The sequence below is a fragment of the Galleria mellonella genome, unplaced genomic scaffold (assembly GCF_026898425.1).
Source record: "Galleria mellonella isolate WM207_F2 unplaced genomic scaffold, CSIRO_AGI_GalMel_v1 utg78, whole genome shotgun sequence".
NCBI lineage: Eukaryota > Metazoa > Arthropoda > Insecta > Lepidoptera > Pyralidae > Galleria > Galleria mellonella.
Genome location: NW_026442151.1, coordinates 6,134,305 through 6,155,267, shown reverse-complemented (window position 1 = coordinate 6,155,267; position 20,963 = coordinate 6,134,305). Strand labels below are relative to the sequence as shown.

General features: G+C 34.4%; 2 protein-coding genes across 7 annotated transcripts in view; both read right to left on the bottom strand.

Annotated features, from left to right (window-relative positions):
• LOC113517335 (E3 ubiquitin-protein ligase HECW2) overlaps positions 1-20,963 on the bottom strand; it is a 128,415-nt gene that overhangs the window by 8,701 nt on the left and 98,751 nt on the right. For all 6 annotated transcript variants that reach the window (XM_052901428.1, XM_052901427.1, XM_052901430.1 and 3 more), the window contains 2 exons: positions 5,512-5,706; positions 4,217-4,483 (listed from right to left, as the gene is read on the bottom strand). In XM_052901428.1, the coding sequence (XP_052757388.1) occupies positions 4,217-4,483; positions 5,512-5,706 (462 nt within the window). The remainder of the gene's footprint in view (positions 1-4,216; positions 4,484-5,511; positions 5,707-20,963) is intronic.
• On the bottom strand, positions 281-3,134 carry LOC128202172 (uncharacterized). The gene is given in 2 exon segments (XM_052901434.1): positions 281-1,775; positions 1,777-3,134. Coding segments are annotated over 2 exon segments (1,239 nt in total). The 5' UTR covers positions 2,646-3,134; the 3' UTR covers positions 281-1,405.

Below are 20,963 nucleotides of genomic sequence, written 5' to 3'. Positions count from 1 at the left end.
AGCAGTACATCTAATTTCCACCACACGTCCAGTCTCAACATTCAACTCCGCACGCGATGGCCCCAAAGGGGATTTAACAGTAAAATGATCCTTAAAAAGATCAGCTATGTTCTCGGCATTACTTACGCCTTCAATAGACACAGGAAGGGCAGACTTTGTACTTAGCTTCCTCGTAGCCTTCCAAAAAGACCGAAAGTCATTATTAGAATGATGTGAAGCTAGAATATCCATCTTTATTTGTTCTTCGTGGTCTTGACACCACTTTAGACTTTTCTTAAAGTATCTTCTAGCCTCACACATATCATTATAGATGGAGCCAACTCTAGGTTTACCATAATCACACCAAACATGAAATTTCTGCCTGGCATTCCTGTGTGCCTCATTAACATGTTTATTCCAACCTATTACAATTTTCTTTTTCTTACGCTTACAATGTGTGTTATTTCTACTAGCTACAGCCGCTCTCTTTAGTACATTTATTATATCATTATACAACTTATCAATGACCTGTCTATGTTGTATAACATTACAAGTCTGATCGGCACAGTTATGGAACTCGGATGGAAACTTAAGAAGTTTGAAATGAGAATGACACTCATTATAATATGAGTCGATTTGTTCTATGCCTCTGTCACCCCACAAAACATTGTTACGTTCACATTTTACTTCTTCTATCTTAGGTGGAACTACGTCTAAATTACACTCAAGAATCAGCGGAAAATGGTCTGACCAGAGTATGTCATATTGTATGTGCACTCTACGTACAGAGGACACAGCCGCTTTCGATACTATACAATGATCTAGCCACCGCTGCGACCCATGAGCTTCACTCACAAACGTAAAACAGTTCGATGAACCCTTCAACATTTCTATATCTATAGAAGTCCATTCCTGTTCCTCACAAAATATAGATAATTCCTTAAAGAATGATTCTGTGGGATGAGCATTGAAATCGCCCATAATATAAACACAATCCACATTATTACTGTCTATGATTGCACTTACCGAGCCGAGAATGTCCGTAAATTCCACTAAGTTTGTAGACATATCGGTAGGCATGTAGACACTCATCACTAGGATTGACCGCCCTTTTAACATTATTCTTATCGCACATATGCGGGGATTATCACATGGCACTACTACAACATTGGAAAATACACTGTGCCGTCAGAGGATCGCGACACCACCGTGCGGTCGCCCGCGCAGTATTTCCTCCGTTGTATCGATCGCCGACGTTCCCGTAGAGGTAAACTCGCAATCTATGCTGCACAAATATGATAGGTCACTCGGCAACAACCACGTTTCTTGCAGGGCTATGATATCCGATCTTTTACATAATTCCCGTATCCCTTCTACAGAGCGCTTCACATTCTTACAATTGAAGGTAACAAAGTTGTAGATCCCACTATCCATAATTTTGGTGTGTAATGCCGTCAATGGAAATATGTGCGTTTCCAGTCGATTTTTTTAGTTTAAAATTAATAAACCGTCGAAAAATTATCCCTTCTGGCCATATATTCTCATCCAAAAACAACGAGACTTTGTTTTGTGCTACAAAGAATTTGAATGCATTGTAATCACATTGACGCTTAATGGATATTTTCTCTAATGCCACTGTTTCTTGTGTCATCTTACAAATGTATCGAACGATATCTGATTCTGACGTATTTTTATGCACATTAGTAATAAACAGTGGTATTTTTCTCTCAGCAGCTCTAAACATCTCATCTGTTCCGATTACAACTGTCCCTAATTTTCTTTCAATGCGTCTATTTTTTTTTTCTTTTCTTCTCGACGATTGTCCATTCATTATTAGACCTTACGGCACCTGCATAAGATTCAACAAGTGTTGTACCTACTTTGCCGACCGTTGGCTGCGTGGACTGCCGGTTACATGTCAACAATGACTCATCGCGTTTCGTATTGTCGGTTACACGGCTATTTTCAGTTTCAAACGTTTGATGGAACGTTGCATCGATAAGTGTATCACTACTACCCTCCGGATAATTTGTGTTTATATTTATATTTCTATAATGTAAATTATTATCCCGTGTAGAAGACATTTCACCACTGGATTCATCTTCATGATTACTTATAGTAGACTCATCCATAACCGATAAAGCTATAGGGCCGCTGTCACGATAAGCACCTCTTTTTATGTTAATCTTAGCGGCAGAGAATGGTGGCGAAACGGTTTTTAAATTATAGCACTCCTTTTTAACTTCTTCTAGCTGCTTAACAGTTGCATACGATGATTTAATTGTTTTAATTTCAGACTGTACTATCAATAGGTCTTTCAGGACTTTAGATACGTCCAAATGATCCCAGGTGATAGGTGGCAGTTTTTCAAGGTCACGAGCAACAAATATAGGCAGCATATCAGGATCTGTGACTTTGAAGAAGCTGAGTATGTTGTACAACAGACGATCTCCCTTTCCTTTTCCTTTACGTGCGATTCTTCGTAACTCTGAAGACACTGATTCAAATAGTAACGTATGTGACTTTTGAACTTGTTCACTTGTAAACGATGATGCACAGATTTTTACTAAGCTTTCTTCATCAGCTATCGATATTTTGTTCTGTATGTAAGACAGAAGCTCATCAATTACAATATTACAGGTAGCACATTTCACAGTACACGACATTTTTGCGGAAGTATTTCGCGTATCAAAAAACACATCTAACGCCCGTGAACACGCGCATGCGACTGTAGGTACATGGGTTGAAAAATAACAAAAAAAATTTGTTTAGTTGTCAAATTAGTAACATGTACCATAATAATTATTTAACAGTTTTAAAGTGCAATAAATAAATAATTCCTGTAGGTTAATAAATCGTAGTGTTAGCTCGTCAAAAATCAATTAATCAGTCGATCGATTCAAGACATTAGTCCACTGTCGTTAAGTGCCTAGACACTTTATAACATTTGTGAAGTGTCAAATGGTATGGAACACTTAAGTTAATGATTACCTACCCATATTGTTCACCAGTACATATACCGATTTGAAGGTCAGATAGACCCAATGATGGAGCAGCGGCTGTCACTCACTAACTAAGTATTAAGTACTAGATAATCACAGATATTTAAAATAATAGTACGTAATCAACTATAATGTTATTTTATAGGTTTGTCTAATTCTCTCATTTGTTAACCAGGAAGACTGGAATTACAATGCATACGTATTTCCTAGTTCGTAATGCATAGCTAAGAATAATTATATGTTATTACTATATTTATACATCATGATGTACTCATCATGTTGTATAAATATATCCTGTTTTAATAGAATTTAATAAAAACGCAAACAAACAAACAATTAATCTAACCATAATTCTGAATTACACGATACAGGCTTGCATGCCTAGTGTGCAATTCGTAAAAAGTGTTTTTGGCAAATAAATACTCATATCATGCATTTTATAAGATAATTTGTTAATATCAAATAGCAGTGCAAATAAAACATAGATTAATTAATTGAATATTTCTATTTGTTACTAATTTCATTCAGGAAGTGTTGATTTAACAATTTCAATAAAACTTGATAACATGTTCACCAATATACTATATATATCCTATCCTGCCTTTTATGTCCATCGTCATCCATGAGGGGGATATTAATGAAGCGATCATCCGTCCCGTCCAATTAACAAAATTTCAAATTAAGAATAAATAGCGTTCGTCTAGTCATATACTATGTAAGGTTTGTACTATTGATACTTGGGAACTGATAAAATTAACTGAATATATTTATTTATATACACATACATAGAAAACGCTCAGACCAATACAAGCAGATATAAGTACTTAATTACTATAAATTCATTCGTGTTTCAACCGTAAAGCAGTTGTGTTTGCATGGCTGTGTTTCGGTTTGAAGGGTAAGATATGGCGTGAATTTACAGGGTACAGAGGAATAACACCTGAGTCCTCAGGACGGGCAACGCATGGGGGGTATCATGGGCGAAACAGTACACTCTGTTATGTCCATGTTATTGCTCATGTCTATAGGCGACGGTTACCACTTTCGATCAGGTGGGCTGTCAGCTTGTTTGCCATTCTAAGTTGAATAAAAAAAAATTTTTGTATTGAGCGGGGACCGAATACGCAACCATAGGAAGATGAGGCAGTGTAATAAGCCGCTACACCATTAAGGTCGCCAAGAAGATGATGAGGTTAATGGTGATGATTATAATGCAATAAAATCAAAATACTCACCACTCATGGTGGTTGTCGACAAAGGCGGACATAGGCGACACGTGGACCGTGTACGTATCGTTGGCGGAATACTCGAAGAGGCCGTAGTAAGGGTTGAACAGTTCCCTGGACAGCAGGAAGAAGAACTCCCTACTGGGGCCGCCGTAGTCGAGTCCTTCCTCGCCGTCCCAAAGCACGCACAATTTGCCCTTCTGTAGTTCCTTCTTTCCGCAAGACATGATGCGTCTGAACGCGTCTTCTAAAAGGTGCTCCCGGCGTATGTTTAGTCTGGAAACGTTTGTTATACTTTAAATTAGAAAACTAGTGACGATGGATTTATTAATGAAGAATTAGAATAATTCAATATTTCTATTAAATGCCAAAAGAATTATCACAACAAATTTAAAATTGAAAACATCGTGTAAGATACATATAAAAAAAGGGAAATAAAACTCTCCATCTTTTTGAAGTAGTTAAAAAAAGAATACCAACTTCTGTTAATCAATTTTAACATCACAGATATACCTGTCTCCTCCTTTCGAACGTAAATCCCTAAAATCAAAAAGTCCTAGTAGACTTCTTATCGAGTGCCGCCACTATAGCGAAAATAGCATCTGATTTGTTATTAGGTTATTTGCCTTTCTAAGCATAGAAAACTCATGTTTTGTGCATCTTGGACAATTAATGAATAAATAATTCTTTACACAATTTTTAAAGGAAAACCAGCTGACAGCCTATGTGATAGATAGTGATGGCAGTCACCAAATTCGTCTACAGATATTTAATGCACCACGAACAGAACAGAGTAGTTGATGGCTTTCCTTGTATAAGAGGCATTAATTGTCATTCTTTAGGACTAAGATAACTCTGTGAGTGCAATACTACTTGACAACAGAATCAGGAACGGAAGACAGATACTAATAAATGCACACGACATGACAGTGTCTCTCTGACACATTTTGTACGAATTTTCAAATGTTGGATACATCCAAATTCTTACATAGGTTTGGATATACAATATGTCTTTTATCTACTAATCTCACCTATTATCTGGACTTAATCTTCAACTATATATTATGAGAATTCGTTATCTGAACAACGAACTTCTGAAAGTCTAAATCAGAATACAATCCAAGCTAGTGAAGTTCTTTTTTTAAGTTGGCCTAACCGAAAATGCAACATCACTTTTTGGGAAAACAACATGTCTATAACTAATAGACCTTGTCAAATTGCAATGGAAAATGATTTTATTTTGTTATTTATACCCTTCATTTGCCTTCCTGTTCATCTAGGTTATAAGAGATGACATCAATTACTTTAATTTCCCGGGTCCTTGGCCGTATCCTTTGCTCTCCAGCTTGCGGTAGAAAGCTCGCAGTTTGGCTTCGAAGTCTCGGCGCTGCGGCGCGGGCGCACGCGTGCTTCGCGCGGCCGCCGGAGACGCTGCGGGGGACGCACCCGCTCCGCACCCACCCGCCGGCACGTAGCTCATGATCTCCTGCTCGAACAGGCTGTCGACAATAATTAGATAGAGTAAGAACTTGGTACAAGAGATTTCACGAAAGGTCTTAAACTTAGACACGTTTAATTTGAATTGACCGTTACCACTTTATTAGGTAGATCATTCATTACCTTGAAAAACAAATAGAGAGAGAAACTGAGATAGGAACTAAGTTAGATAGTATTAACATTCTTTCTTTTACTAAAATAATATATATTTAAGGTAATATATAGAAAGAAATAATCGTTTTAAAACTGACGGACGGAATTGAAACGAAGAATCAAACTGAAGAGAAACTGACAGAACAACCGAAATGAAACTTAACATTTTCAAAACAGAACTTGGAAATATTTGTAGTAAGTGAAGGACGTCATTTTGTTCTAAAGTTAAATACAAAGTTGAAAATAAACGGACATTCGTGCGTGACTCCCCATTGTACCCACCTGCCGCATTTCGACCTTGGCCAATTCTTAAATATTACAAGGGAACAAAACAGCCAAGAAATTTAGTTTACATAACGATATACGAATATACATAAGAATATAATTACAAACGATGAAAAGTTATTTAAATATGATGTAATGTAACAAATTATAATCATTATTTACAAACAAAATAAACTAACTATAAATGTTAAGGCAGTGAATATTACAACAAGTGAATTGAATTCAATGTCGAATACATAAGACGCCGGACTGTTTATGAAATAATGGAATGCATTTAAAGTAATTTCGTGTCACACTTATGCGGAGCATAACCATGTTTTGTCTCACAAACTACAGAGAGACGAAAACACGAATAAAGTTTCACTTGTTTTCTTTTAAACAATTGCAATCCTTAGTTAAGAGCAGATAACATTAAAATGCTTAGAAAGTCGTGCGAAATAGATGTTAATTCGCAAAAATCACATATTCAAGTTGATTTTCGGTCTTTTTTATTAAAATAGCCAAAGCGTGTGAAAGTCTGCGAACTTCTTCGGTATCAGAGCGCGGATTGTTAAGAACGTAATATGCAGTGAACTCGATGTCAGTGTGAAACCGACGACTAATTGATGCAACAACCGTTGAAATCTTTATTGTTATTGCAAAATGTAATCTTGGACAAAGCTGATGAAAGCTGCCGGAACTTGACATTCATATCCAGTAACCAGTACTAACAAACTGTCGGACACCATAAGACCGAACTTTCCTATTTCCAGTAAAACGGTCTCGGCTAAAATGCCCACGAGGTGCAATGAACCATAAAAGATTATATCCAAAAAGATGAGAGCAAGGCCGGCCCACATTAGACAGAGACAAAACGCGGGGCTCTAGGCTAGTAATACCCGTAATCGATTTAGGCGAGCGGGCCGAGATTTAGAACCGCTCCGCCCCCCGCTCGTGATCGAGATTTGGTAATTAGTATAATAATTTCATTTGGGCACGGTGAAATATACGTGAGGGTACGCGGTATGCGCACGCACCGATCGACGACGGATAAATTTTGAATCTTCGATGTGTGTTCGGAATTCAAATGGATGTCTATACCTATAATTTTCTTTTGTTAAGAGGATCCAGGTGTGATCGTTGCGTCACATAGCAACGGTCCAGTCATAACAAAACGCGCGATTTTTCGGCGCAATTATAAACAATAGGTTCACAATAATAGCAACGGGCTTATCACGTTCGTGCCACCCAAATAAATTGGTTGAATCCTTATAGAGAGAAACCTTCAGAAACGAGCGTTCTGTTACGATTATGATAGTTGCCTATTATGTAAGTTGTGTGTACAATATCAATAGTCATTTGGCAATCAGCTGCATTGTCTGTATAATTGATTTGTAGCCATTTGAATGACAAATGCTTAACAAATTAAGGAAACGATTTGTCCTTTGCGGTGGCTGTGTGTGGCACTGGCTACCTCTCGCTGTATGTTGACCTACAGAAGGGAACAACCTCGGTAATTATCTGTTACTGAGTCAGATCTAAAATGGAAATATAAAATTGAAAATAGTATTGTAGTCTATGTCATATTCAATTTTGCAGAGTATACTAGAAAAATCTAAAGCAAAAGAAAAGCTTACAAATTAGGTTCGCTTATTATTATATTTACCATCATTGAAGAGTAAGTTGGGATTTAAATTAACATAAAGGTATTGTTGTCCGTAATAACAAAACTCACACCGATTGATATCGTTTCTAATGTTGCGGGGCATTAGACCAAAACGTATCTTCTAGATTTATATATTTATTAATCATTTACATGTTACTCATATCAGAAAATATTTATTTATGCTGCAGATATTGAACTCTGATAAACAATCTGAACTATATTTATTGGTATCCACAATTTCAACACCAAGGCCGTACAGCTCCGGGCGCGACAGAAAAATTTTAGAAAAATGAAGCACAAAAATGCTCATGGTAATAGCACCTTCTTCGTAGTCATTACATAAGCATCCGGCACATCCCACACATATATCATTGAAAGGCCACCAATCCCCGAAAGTTAATGACTATCGGAGGCATTTCCCCGGAGGGCGAGCGGCGCGGGCGCACGCGCTGGACACGTCCGCGCCCGCGGCTCGAGCACGCAGCCGTTGTGTTGCTGGCTTATTGATCGCTAGATGCCCTGCCCTGCTCGCGTAGACAGGTGTGCGAGGAGTGTCCCGCCCGCGGCCCCTCATTGTATACCGATCTCTGTGATAGTTTTCAAGATAACGCCCAAATGATACGCGTGACGTCTTGATACAGTGTCAGGGTGTACCGAGGATGACGCGGCGGAAGATCCCCTGGGCCCGATATAGCTGGTAGTTATTCAATTAACAGTGACTCAGAGAGTGACGAGCGTTTAGTTTGTATCAACAATGGTCACTAAACTTACAGGATTAGTCCACTACTGTGTAGGTAATAAATTATAAGTGGGTCATAAGTAAGACAAATAAGAGAGTAGTGACATAAATATATGATTGTCTTTGTACAAAACAAACTTTCACCATTCCTGGTCTGACAAGCTGGTTCATTATACGAAGTTAAGACGACACGGGTCATGTTATTTTGGGGATTTCGAGAGTTTTATTTTAACGTATTTTACCCATCTAATGAAGTTTTAATTAACTTCGTAATCTTGCAATAAACCTTAAATTTACACGTACAACAGTTATATATAGGATGACAATTGGTTCAATGCAAATAAAGCCTCATAACACAAAAAAGCCGATTGATTCTCACAGGTACTTGGTTTATATACATTGTTTTTTTTCCGTGACCCAAATAGTTGCGCTAGAAGATAGACTTTATCATAAACCTGATCCTGTATCTGCATAGTTGGATCTGATGAAATAGACAGGTGTAACAAAGAACTAGAGCAGTGAATAAAAAATTGCTGAACAAAAATTTCATGTTTTCTGTGTAAATCCATAAAATTTGATTTACATGAAATGTGTTATTCTAATTAAAAATGCTTTTAAAATACCAATGTAGAGTACAACTGTAAGAGATCCCTTTATGGGATAAGTCCGCCATTGTATATTAAATTATTTATCAGTGCTTAATTTGAATTATGTACAATAAAGATTTTACAGTACAATACAATACAATGTATTGCATGAGATCAAAACGTGCTAAATAATTGTTAAATAAAATTGGTTAAAGCTAACTGTAAAAAAATTATAAAATCTCAGAGTTGACTCTATCTTTAGTACATGTATCTATAAGAATGTGATCAAAGATATTTTAAAAATGCCTAGGCGATTATAACCGTCGTGATGGCCCGCTAGGCCTAAGTAAACCACGTGTTACGGGCCCCGGGCGAGGCGAGGCGAGGCAGCGCTGTCGTACCCAGTAAGCGCACGCGCAGGTGCTATGAAGCAGGTACACAAGTATCGCCGTTGTTTGTAGTCATTACCAACGATACTGTTATAAAAGACAGTTGAAGATATAATTTCTCTTGATATTAGGCAGTTATAACATACTATACATTATAACTATAGTAAGAATAAAAATATTTAATATTAATAGAAATCTTTAGAATCCTTTGAAGGAAATCAGCGAAACTGAACACGAGTATTTTCATCAACGAGACATGGTCGATAAACGAACGACAAAAACTATTGAGCCTTCGATACTAACACGGCGCATTCAGGTATTGAGTTAGTATGAGAGATTGAACATTTTTTTTTATAGTTTTTGAATTTTGATTAAAAAAATTCCTATCCTAATATCTTCTAATCTAAAGCATAGGTAGATTCTTACGCGCTTATTCATAAAAACTATTAGACTATTTTGTCACTTTCTTTCAAATTAGGAAGTTAGCACTAAAGAAAGAGACAAAACAGTTCAATAGTTAAAATGGGTTTATGACAGGTTTGACGCTTTTATGAACAAGGGGTTAGGTATACGTACCGCCAATATTTTGGACTTCACCCTGTATAAATAACTTACTTAAGTAAAAAAGTGTTTGCTTTCTTACATATCTCTTTTTTGAATAAATCTTAAATAAAAAATAACACTGGAAAGTGAATAAGTACAATTTCTACTGGAAAGTTCTAGATTACTATAAGCAGTAAAAAAAAAAATACAATACTGTTACAATTTTTTTTTATAAATAGCAATAAGGCATCGTAGTTTAAAAATATTACAATCTAATGGAAACGGAGGCGGTAAAGGGAAATAAGTAATAGAACACTACAAGACTATTACAAATGGACGGACCTCAAGTTTTGTACGGGGAGGACATTGAAAAAGTATCAAATTACTTCTGAGAATAATTCCAATATTGACACGTAGCCCGAAACGAATCCAATTGTTCTACTACAATAGATTTCGTTTTAAGTTTTTTAAATAAACTCTCGAGTGATTATTCCCAGAAGGCGAAGTTAAATTACTAAGTGGCACGACATTGGAGCGACCTCATTGGAAATAAGTTAGTTGATACGTGTCTTATATTATAATAAATTACTTCCTATGATAAATAATTTTTCATTTTATAAACAATTACATTTATAACTGATTTCAATAAAGAACAAATTAAGATAACTTGCTTATATTGGAAATAAGTTTTTTAATAAAAGTTTTTAAACCCATGTTTCTTTGATGAAAGTTTTCAATTTAATTACTTGTTTTTATACTTAATTTAAGATTTAGTTTCACAAAAAAACACCAAATCAGTTATTTTGATTTAAAAAATAAAGTACTGAATCGATTTAAATAATATTTCTATGAGATCAATCTGTTTTTTTTTTCAAATAAAAAAGAATTTTCTAAATCGATTTATTAATGACAGAGTTATGAGGAGACAACAAAAAAAAATTATCATGTCTCTCACTCCCTAGTGATCTCAATGAGGGGGAGGAAAGGGATTGTTAGCAAAGTGGTCTAATAGTCCTATTGCTAACAATATACCTTGTCAGGTCAACCTCCACGCGGTTCCACCTAAAAACCATCATGGTATATTCTTGTCAAATTCGTCACAATGGACTAACTGACCTGTTTTTCCTCACCTATCACCTCTCACAGGTACCCCGCTAGCGTATATTGATAGCGAAGGCGGGATTACAATTCCATTTTCACCTATAAAAAAAACTCAATAAGGCACGCTGTAATAGGCGTCCAAAAATTCTTTAGCTTCTAGACGTCACGTGTACAGCGACCTTGCTGCATCTTCAAATCGTAGTATTTTTTGAACCGGTTGTTGTTTGCAAGCAAGACTATTTTCATACAAGGCTGACATAAAATAACAATGTGTTTGAAACACAGTTAAAAGTGTCATAAAGTTAGAGTATATGTGGAAAATAAATACTAAGCTACCTCAGATGTTGGTAGTATTGATTGAATAGTAAACAAACTGGCTCATTTTGCAAAAATAAATTTTATAAATGACAATTGTAATAAATAATAATTTATTAAAAATAATATGTATAGGCACAGATAAGTGCTTGGATATTTTATTTTTTTTTGTGCAATTTAGAATGGCAAACAAGCTCACGGTCCACCTAATGGAAAGTGGTAACCGTCGCCTATAGACATGAGCAGTACCATGGACATAACAGTGTATACCGTTTCGCCCATGATACCCCCCATGCGTTGCCATTCCTGAGGACTTAGGTGTTATTCCTCTGTACCCAGTAAATTGGATATCAATTAATGTAACAATTATTGTAAAATTTTCTAAATATCCACATGATTATTTGGTCCTCAGATAGTAATTAATAAATGAAGAAAAGATGAAAAATAAATGTTCTATATTCAAATTGAAGAAAAGGAACTATGTAATAAGTACCTATCCCAATAATGAAGTACAGTGTTCGTGATTTACTAATCACCCCAAAAGTTGACTGATAGAGAATGCTACTAGCATTAAGTTCGCCTTTTGTACCATATTTTTTTGGACAATAAAGTTATTAAAAAAATATATAAACTCTAGGTCAAAAGTTAAAACGTATATATACATCGATAATAAATAATTCATATAAACAACTATCTTTGTCTAATACATTTCGACTAAAATTAGCTTCACCATTACCTATACTAGTATAACAAATGACCCCTGGCCCCTTATCCTTTTTTGTCTTAATTAAAGTTTCTGAGAATTTTGGAAATTGAAAAATCACCGCCGCTAATGTGTTATAATAACAGGAGTCGAGGTCCAAATTAAATTTGCGTTAAAATATAAAAATTGAGATAAAAAAAGGTTTTCGAAAATTAACAATGTTTTATGTTGTCGATACAGCTAAGCATCAAAGCTAACTTCATGAGCTAAAATTTAAAATGCTTTGGCCATCAAGGCGGAGGGTTCAATTAAGGCATGTATATAATTCAATTTTTTTATTTATTTATTCCAAATATACCCCAATACTCGACAAGCTAGACATGCCGTATTAATATGGTAGGCACAATTTTTTTTATCGTTTTTCGACCTATGATTTTTTAGAGAAGTGTTTCGTTACAATGGTAGATCACTGCTTTTAAAGGATGCTTACGATTTCACTTTGATTTTATGTCGTTCATTTAACAGAATCTCATAGCATTTGGTCTTGCAATCTACATTTTATTCGCATACTAGAACATACACTAAAAACCATAACAAAACCAAGGTTCTTAAAATTAACATGGATGTAAAAATTGAGTGTTAGTTCTTATAAAACATGCTAACTTTACAATATTAGGATATTACTGAGCTGTTTCCGCCTTCATACGGACAAATAAGTATGCGATCCTTTTGCAAGATATAGACAATATATATATATATATATATAACAAATTTATTTAAGACCATCCGACCATTACACTTTATAAATCTTTCGCACAATAAACGGTTCTATTCAGTCATGAAGGTTATTTAGTTAACAAACACTGTCTTTATGAATGACTTAACAAACATGTCTTTGATTCTTAAGTTCTGTCTCTTCACACATTACAGCATTATATAGTTAGAATCAAGTTCAAATTACTGAAAGGGTCACAAATCAATTTCATGTACATTGTCATAGTAACTTCAATGTTAGGAGAGAAGAAAAGATGAAGGAGACAAAAGCAAGACATTACATTAGATTGACTAAGAAAAATATTGGGAGTCCTGTGGTTGTGTTGAAATTAAGACTTATTTCTAATAACAGAAACAATTAAACTGTGTGTAAAAATGTGTATAAATCTAAACTGATTATGTATCTAAAGTTTATATAATAGTTAATAAGTTTTGTAAGTAGAAGAGGGCCCATGACTTTGCCTAAAGTAATCAATATAATAATTATTTTAGCAACAAATTTTTCAGTGTCTATTGAGACGAATATGTGTTTTATAATTGCAGAAAGGCAATGGATGAACGTGGTGCGAGATTGTACTTTGTGTGGAACTATGTTAAATAGTGGATAATATATGGGATGAAATATTGATAACTGTATAAGATATTGAGATATTCACTATTATATTGGAGAATGACTTAAAACAAGAAAAATATGCTTAGATAAAAGACCCCCTTTAATGATGTAGGTATAATTATGTAATTAGTGATCTTTGTTCTGAAGAAATACATAATTCGTTAATTGTTTTGTTTTGTTAACAATAATTTGATAAATTTTAATGGCAAGATAAAATTGAAAATTATTATAACAATACAGACCACCGTGTCACGTAAATACTTTTTGAAGTTGTCTGTACACAGAGTAATACACATCAAAGTAGTGTCGAAAATAACTCGTAGATTTTGCAAAGAAATTTTAGTAAAATCAGTGGTAAACAACCAAGCGATTAACGTTATCATGGATTACTTTTATCTTGATTTGTTAAAGTAACATAACTTTCAAGCAGTTGTGTTTGTATGGCTGTGTTTAGGTTTGAAGATTGGAATATGGCAGTGAATTTACAGGGTACAGAGGAATAACACTTGAGTCCTCAGGAATGGCAACGCATGGGTGGTATCATGGGTGAAACAGTATATTCTGTTATGTCCATGGTAGTGCTCATGTCTATAGGCGATGGTTACCACTTTCCATCAAGTAGGCCGTCAGCTTGTTTGCCATTCTAAGTTGCATAAAAAAACTTATTCTTTTTAGCTAGTTTGTTTGCAAAACAGTGATCTGTTTATATTTATGAGAAAACGTCTTCAGTAGCGGTCTGGCCAAAGACAAATACACCTTGGTCAAAACCTTGTAAATATTATCAGTTACACATTTTTAATTCTTTAGATTTTGAAGGGACGTGCCATGTTATCGTAGTCAATCTATATATACCTATATTTAAAATGAAAGCGGTTATAAGCATAACAAGCTATAGCATGTATTTTTTAACAGGATTCAAAAAGGCACTTTTTAATTGGGCTTTGTGTTTGTTATGTGATATTTTCGCCAATCGTGAACCGATTTTAACGATCTCACTCGTTAATTAAAGGGATACATTTTTCCATCAATGATATCATTACATGGCAACCAGCGGGTCAACAAACAGCACCGAACCATGCCCTTAATGCTCGTCAATTAATGCCGTTTATACAGACAGCGCCGGCGACAGGAAACGGATACAATGCTACAGGGAACAAAAGCATGGGGCTGACTCAACTCTGACCCTCTTGATTGTTGCCACGCCACTTAATTATGGATGAATTATTTTGTAAATTCATTTCTAAGTAGACACCATAATACTGTATCCTGACTAACATTATATATGCATGTGAAATCGAATTTGAAAACATCGTGTCTGACACCATTGTAGCACATCATGTTGACTGATGTTGATATTCTGATGATTATCCGTCATACTTTATATAAAAAATAAAATAAAAAAGAGACAGATAGTGTATGTAAATGTGATATATATGTGAAGATGATAAATTTAGAAAGAGAATAAAAAACTAAATTTTTTCAAACTGAATGAATGGAAGAAAACATTACGCTGACCCCAAATAAAGACAGGATGATGATGATGATAATAGATTAAAATTTTGTTCCATAAAAAATCGACTTTAGTGTTGCTAATATAAGACAAAAATCTTTCAATTAATATAAACTCCCAAAATTAAAAATTGATGAAAATATAACGTAAATATATATACAATAAAGTAAGGGTTCCTCTTTTTTTAATTTGGACCTAAAATATCACATTGAATCGACTGAAGTAATGAATTACAAAGACAAAGTTAGATAACAATGTATTCACGAGTTGATTTTTACAAAGAAGCTATATCGAAGCGTTTATAAATGAAATTGGTCGAAATGTTATCTATTACAGGAAATGAAGACAATGACCAATTTGTAGAGCGTAAGGACACTCCTGTGAAGCGTAGTAATTATTAATATTCCACCATAAAGTCAATTTATCTTTACTGCTTATAGGGCACCATAAAATTGTCTTTTAATGATATACTTGAAGCATATACGTATACTGCGATTAGATACTGATTTAAGGCTAGGTTAATCATAATGGTTTAATGAGTAAACTTTTATAATGAGAACTAATTTTGCCTTTTACATATCCATACGTTTATAGTCTATGAATGCTTGAAAACTATTACTGTACTATACTATTACTAACTGAATATTTCATGCTAGGCCAACTGACCTGACTTCATCCTCACCTATTATCCCTTATTATAAAGCCAGCGAAAACCAATTGAGTATTCCATTTTTATCCACTAAAACAAAAAGCGGTTTTAGGGTTCTTTAAGATCTTTTGATATTCTTGACCTCTTCTTGAGGATCATCAGAGCCTAATTAATTCGTTTACTACTTATATGTATAATGCAATTGACATAAAGTTATTGGTTTCGTATGATCAACTTACACTGAAGTAATTATCAACCTTTTCTTCTTCCAACAACCAAAAAGTTTTAACTCAATTCACGCCATATAACATAGTACAAGGCGAGACGCTGTGACGCAAAGCGCTATACGTCCCTGAAGAAGACTATCGGATGAAGTTGAAAAAATAATGGAAAATTGCAGAACATGGTGAATTTCTTTCTCATTATATATATATATATATATATATATATATATATATATATATATATATATATATACATATACACATATATATATATATATACATATACATATACATATATATATATATATATATATATATATATATATATATATATATATATATATATATATATATATAACACTACATGGTACATTAAAAAACCTCATTTCTATATAATTATTAATATTATTGATTTTTTAATGGTGTTTGTTACAATAAAGTCTGTTCGTGATCACATATAATGCAAGGTCGTAAGTACCTGCTCATTTTTACCCGTTTGTATGTAATGTTTTATGTATATGTATCTATACAGAGGTATAGAGACTACAACTCAGTTCTTAGAAACGGTGAATTTGCCCGTATAAATATTACTATGGACGCCACAGTATATTCTGAAACATGTACGGTACTATTCATATCTATAGGCGACGGTTACCAGTTTTCAAAGTGATCGTCATATAGTTTGGAATATAGGGAGACTTTATACAAAAGTTATTTGCTTGGGTACCTCTGTCCCAGTCGTAATTCAACCGTGAAGTAGTTGTGTTTGCATGGTTGTTTTGTTTTGACAGTGAATTTACAGAGTACAGAGGAATAACACCTTAGACCTCAGGAATGGCAACGCATGGACGGTATCATAGGCGAAACCGGATACTCTGTTATGTCCATGGTAGTGCTCATGTCTATAGGCAACGGTTACCACATTCTATTAGGTAGGCCGTCAGCTTGTTTACCATTCTAAGTTACATAAAAAAAGTTAAACATTTCAAGTTGCATAAAAACAAATTTAACGTTATTAGTGAGAACCCTTTTTGAATGGAGGGAAAGGGATTGTCAGTAATGGGGTCAAATAGCCCCATTACTAGCAATATACCCTGTCAGGTCGACCTCCACGTGGTTCCCCCTGGAAACCATCACAACTAATTCTAGTTGAATTCATCAGGATGGGCTAACTGATCGGTTTTTATCCTCATGAGTCATCTATCACTGGTGCTCCGCCAGTGTATACCGATAGCGCAGACGGGGTTACCATACCATTATCACCCATTAAAAAAAAAACCTTTTTGAATTTGATATTTAACGGTTTTATTAGCCGTTACATTATTATTAGTTATTAAAAAGTTTCCAGTTAAAGTGGGTGTCGTAGAAGTATTATTTAGTTTCACAAACGTAAGCAAACAGGCGTGGGCTTCATTCTGGTGCCTTATGATTACTCGTTGCCGTATTACTGACGTACTGAAGTATTATTTCAGGATTCGAACTTGTAGACGGTATTGACGTAACTGGTGACATTTCTGTGAGTTCATTTATTTTTAATTCAGCCGATTCAATTTATTTAAAGTTAGATCAAGTTAAATCATTGAAGTGAAGTGCGATGAGAGTGGTAAGGGTTGAGTTGGTGTATCATCATCATCATCATCATCATATCAGACGTCAACTGTCCACTGCTGAACATGTCTCCCTCTATTGAGGGGCTTTGCCAGCATTTTCCACGCTTGCCAGACGGGTTGACAACCGCAGTTAGGCTTTGGTGATGTTATTAGAGGGACGCTGCTGCCTATCCCTCGACCATTAAGTTCGCATAATGTCGCCTTTTACGACACCTACGAGAAAGGAAGGGATAGAGTTGGTGTATAGCTTGATTGTACTCCATAATTACAAGAGCGAATGCCACAGAGTTGCAGAAATGGATATTTTTATTTGCTATTTTTGGTTCATATAGATTGAATTTTTTTTTACAATACAGGGGGCAAACGAGCATGCGGCTTACTTGATGGTAAGTGACTACCGCCGCCCTTTGAAATAATTTTAAAGCAGCGCTCTATCAGTATAATGAATTATTTTCACGACAGAAAATTTAAGCCTCCCGTGTTACTAATACGACGCGTCCAGCTGTAAAGTTAATATGGGAGACAAAATTAAAAAAAAAATTCACGAAGAATCTGTCCTATAGATATAATTAATATTCTAAAGATGGTTTCTTTTTTTTTATGGTAGAGCATTCATCATATTCATTATTATAGCGTGAGTATATTCTTCGTTTTACGTATGCTTAATGACTTCGATGTCATTTTGTATTGAAACACTGTAGTAGTGGTTAGATTTGGTAGTAATCGTACGTTGAAAAGATATGTAATCCTATCAAATATTTACAGGCAGTTTAAAAATCTCCGAAAACAACGTGAATGCACAAGACAAATTACGGAAGTGGATTTACGAGTATGTAGCAGATGTTACAATTGTACTGCAATAAAATTTCATTCATTCGTTGTTATTTGTAAGGACAGAGAGTTTTTGCATTGTTCTTTTCTCTCTACCTACTATACACGTAGAAGATCTGTGTTGATAATAAGTATCGTTAATATTTCATCTTGATACAAATCCAGAATTGGCTTTTGACAGAGGGACCTGAAACATTCTTATCTATTTAATAATCAGTTATGTTTGAAAGTCGAACATAAAACAGTATCTTATATAATTATTTCAATTACTGTTATGTTAATTAATGTTTTATTGTTATCACACCTATTAAAAAGAATAGATTACTTATTACAGTCGAACTATGATGACCTGAGGAATGCAGGAATTGTACTTAACAATTAGAACAATAACGACATAGGAGAAATATATATTAAAAAAAAAGACAACGTCTTCAATCTTGACAAAATTTATATTCCAACAATAATAATAATAAGAAAAGGAGTAACCTATATTGATTGCAAAAAGAATTATCAAAATCGGTTCAAATCTGCGTCGCAAAAAGTACAAGCAAATCAAGAACTTCCTTCTTTTGAAAAACCTTCAACATGAACTGTATTTATTATATACATAACAATTGTATGTAATTAGAGAACGTATATAACCTGGTCCTCCTTGGACAGACCCGGTTCTCTAAGCAGAACAACTATACCACCAGGTGACCGCGAGCCATCCCGTTGGGCTTTGGACAAGGTTATGTTATACAAAAATAAAAATTAACTTCAATCGAGACTGAATTAGTTTGGGCGCAACTCGAAATACAAAAAAAAAACCCTTTAAATAATGTAAATGAACACTAAGGACGAAATTAAGAAGGAATTTACCGAAATTTCCAAGGGAGAGATTTCAGTCATTATACGTCTACTGTTGGACGTAAGCTTTCCCCATAGACTGCCATAAAGAACGGTCCTGAGTCGTCACTCATCTAATGGGGGGGTCGTCCTACACTGAGTTTGCCCGTGGTCGAGTTATGTGACTAGCCCATTGCCACTTCAGCTTGCTTATCCTTCCCTAAACAATTACTATTATATTATTATATACTAGATATTTAAACGGGAGAAACTTCAGAAAGTTATATAAACTACTTGTTTCCACAGAGCATCAGTGAACAAACCGTGTCACTGCGTACAGTGTGTGCACATTATTTAATTGTTACGAGTTACACTTTTTATACCAGAGATTAGGTACAGTTGTCATCTTAACCTTTCCACCGAAAACAACGCACGCATTTCTGTTTCACTCGTTTCATATCTACAGAGAGGACTCAGTAGCCCGATTATTACAAAAAAAAAAAAAAGTGAAACAATATCATAACGACTCAGTAATAGAAATCATTTTAGCATTCTCATCCCTGAATAACAATTATAAAGCAATTTGATCGACATGAAAATCGCATACGTCGTTATTCATTATTTCTTAAATGTTTACTGTTAAGGTTCATTATCAACGATCACATCATTGCCCGGTTTTCTTTTTTCAGCCTTTTAGTTGATAATGTAGCTTTCTACAGGTGATAATTTTTTTAAAATCGGTAAATATGTTTTGAGCATAAATCATAATATTAGTTTAGATCATCGTTTCTCAACCTGGGGGTCGTGTTTGTTATTAAAAAGGGGTCACAGTCGAATGACTTTCAAATCATTCGACGACTAATTTCATCCACTATAGCTTCTACTAAACACAGTCAGATCGAACAGATTACTGGATTGTCATTTTTTTATTAATGGCCATAAGTGTTGTCAATGTATTTATTAAAAATATTTGTATAATTTGTATTGTATTTATTAAAAATATTTTTTGTATATTGGATATGAACGTAGTTTTTTTTGCTAGTCACTTGTTGTCACCAATTATTAAGGTAGTGGTGTGGTAGTTGTGGATACAGGGAAAGGGCTTTGTTTTTATTATTCTGTACGAATACTAATTAGTAAAATCATACGAATACAGAAATTAGTATATTACTGATTTAGGGACGGGGTCGCAAGATTTTTTACTTAATTTTTTGGCTTTTTCGTAGGTCGTGACATAAAAATGTTTGAAAAACAACAATTTAGATAATATTCATAATTTTAAACTAATGTATCATTAAAAAATTTTTAAAATTGTCTACCTTTCAACTTCAATGACACACGAATTATTATTAAATAATAATTAATACGTCGTTCGATGTCGCGTCGTCTATGAGAGACGCGAGTAACAACTCCATCACCGGTAAACTAATTAAGTTAAACTAGGTATTAGTTTTAAAATAAGAAGCCTACAAATAGTTTATATTTTATCAGGATGATCTCACAACTTTAACATATTGATAGATTTTGTAAACAATTCATGAATATGTATCCTTTGGTCCAAGCTTTAGCTCGAGGCGACACTACACTATAAATTACATTTTGGATAATTATTATTCAGGTGTATTGAACCTTACTGATTAGAGTTTGGAGAGGCTAGATATATTTTCTATACCATTAATTATAATCTGTAGATATAATAATAATCAAATGTATTTATACGGAACCACCGTCGATCATTTATTTATAATTTTTAAGGGATT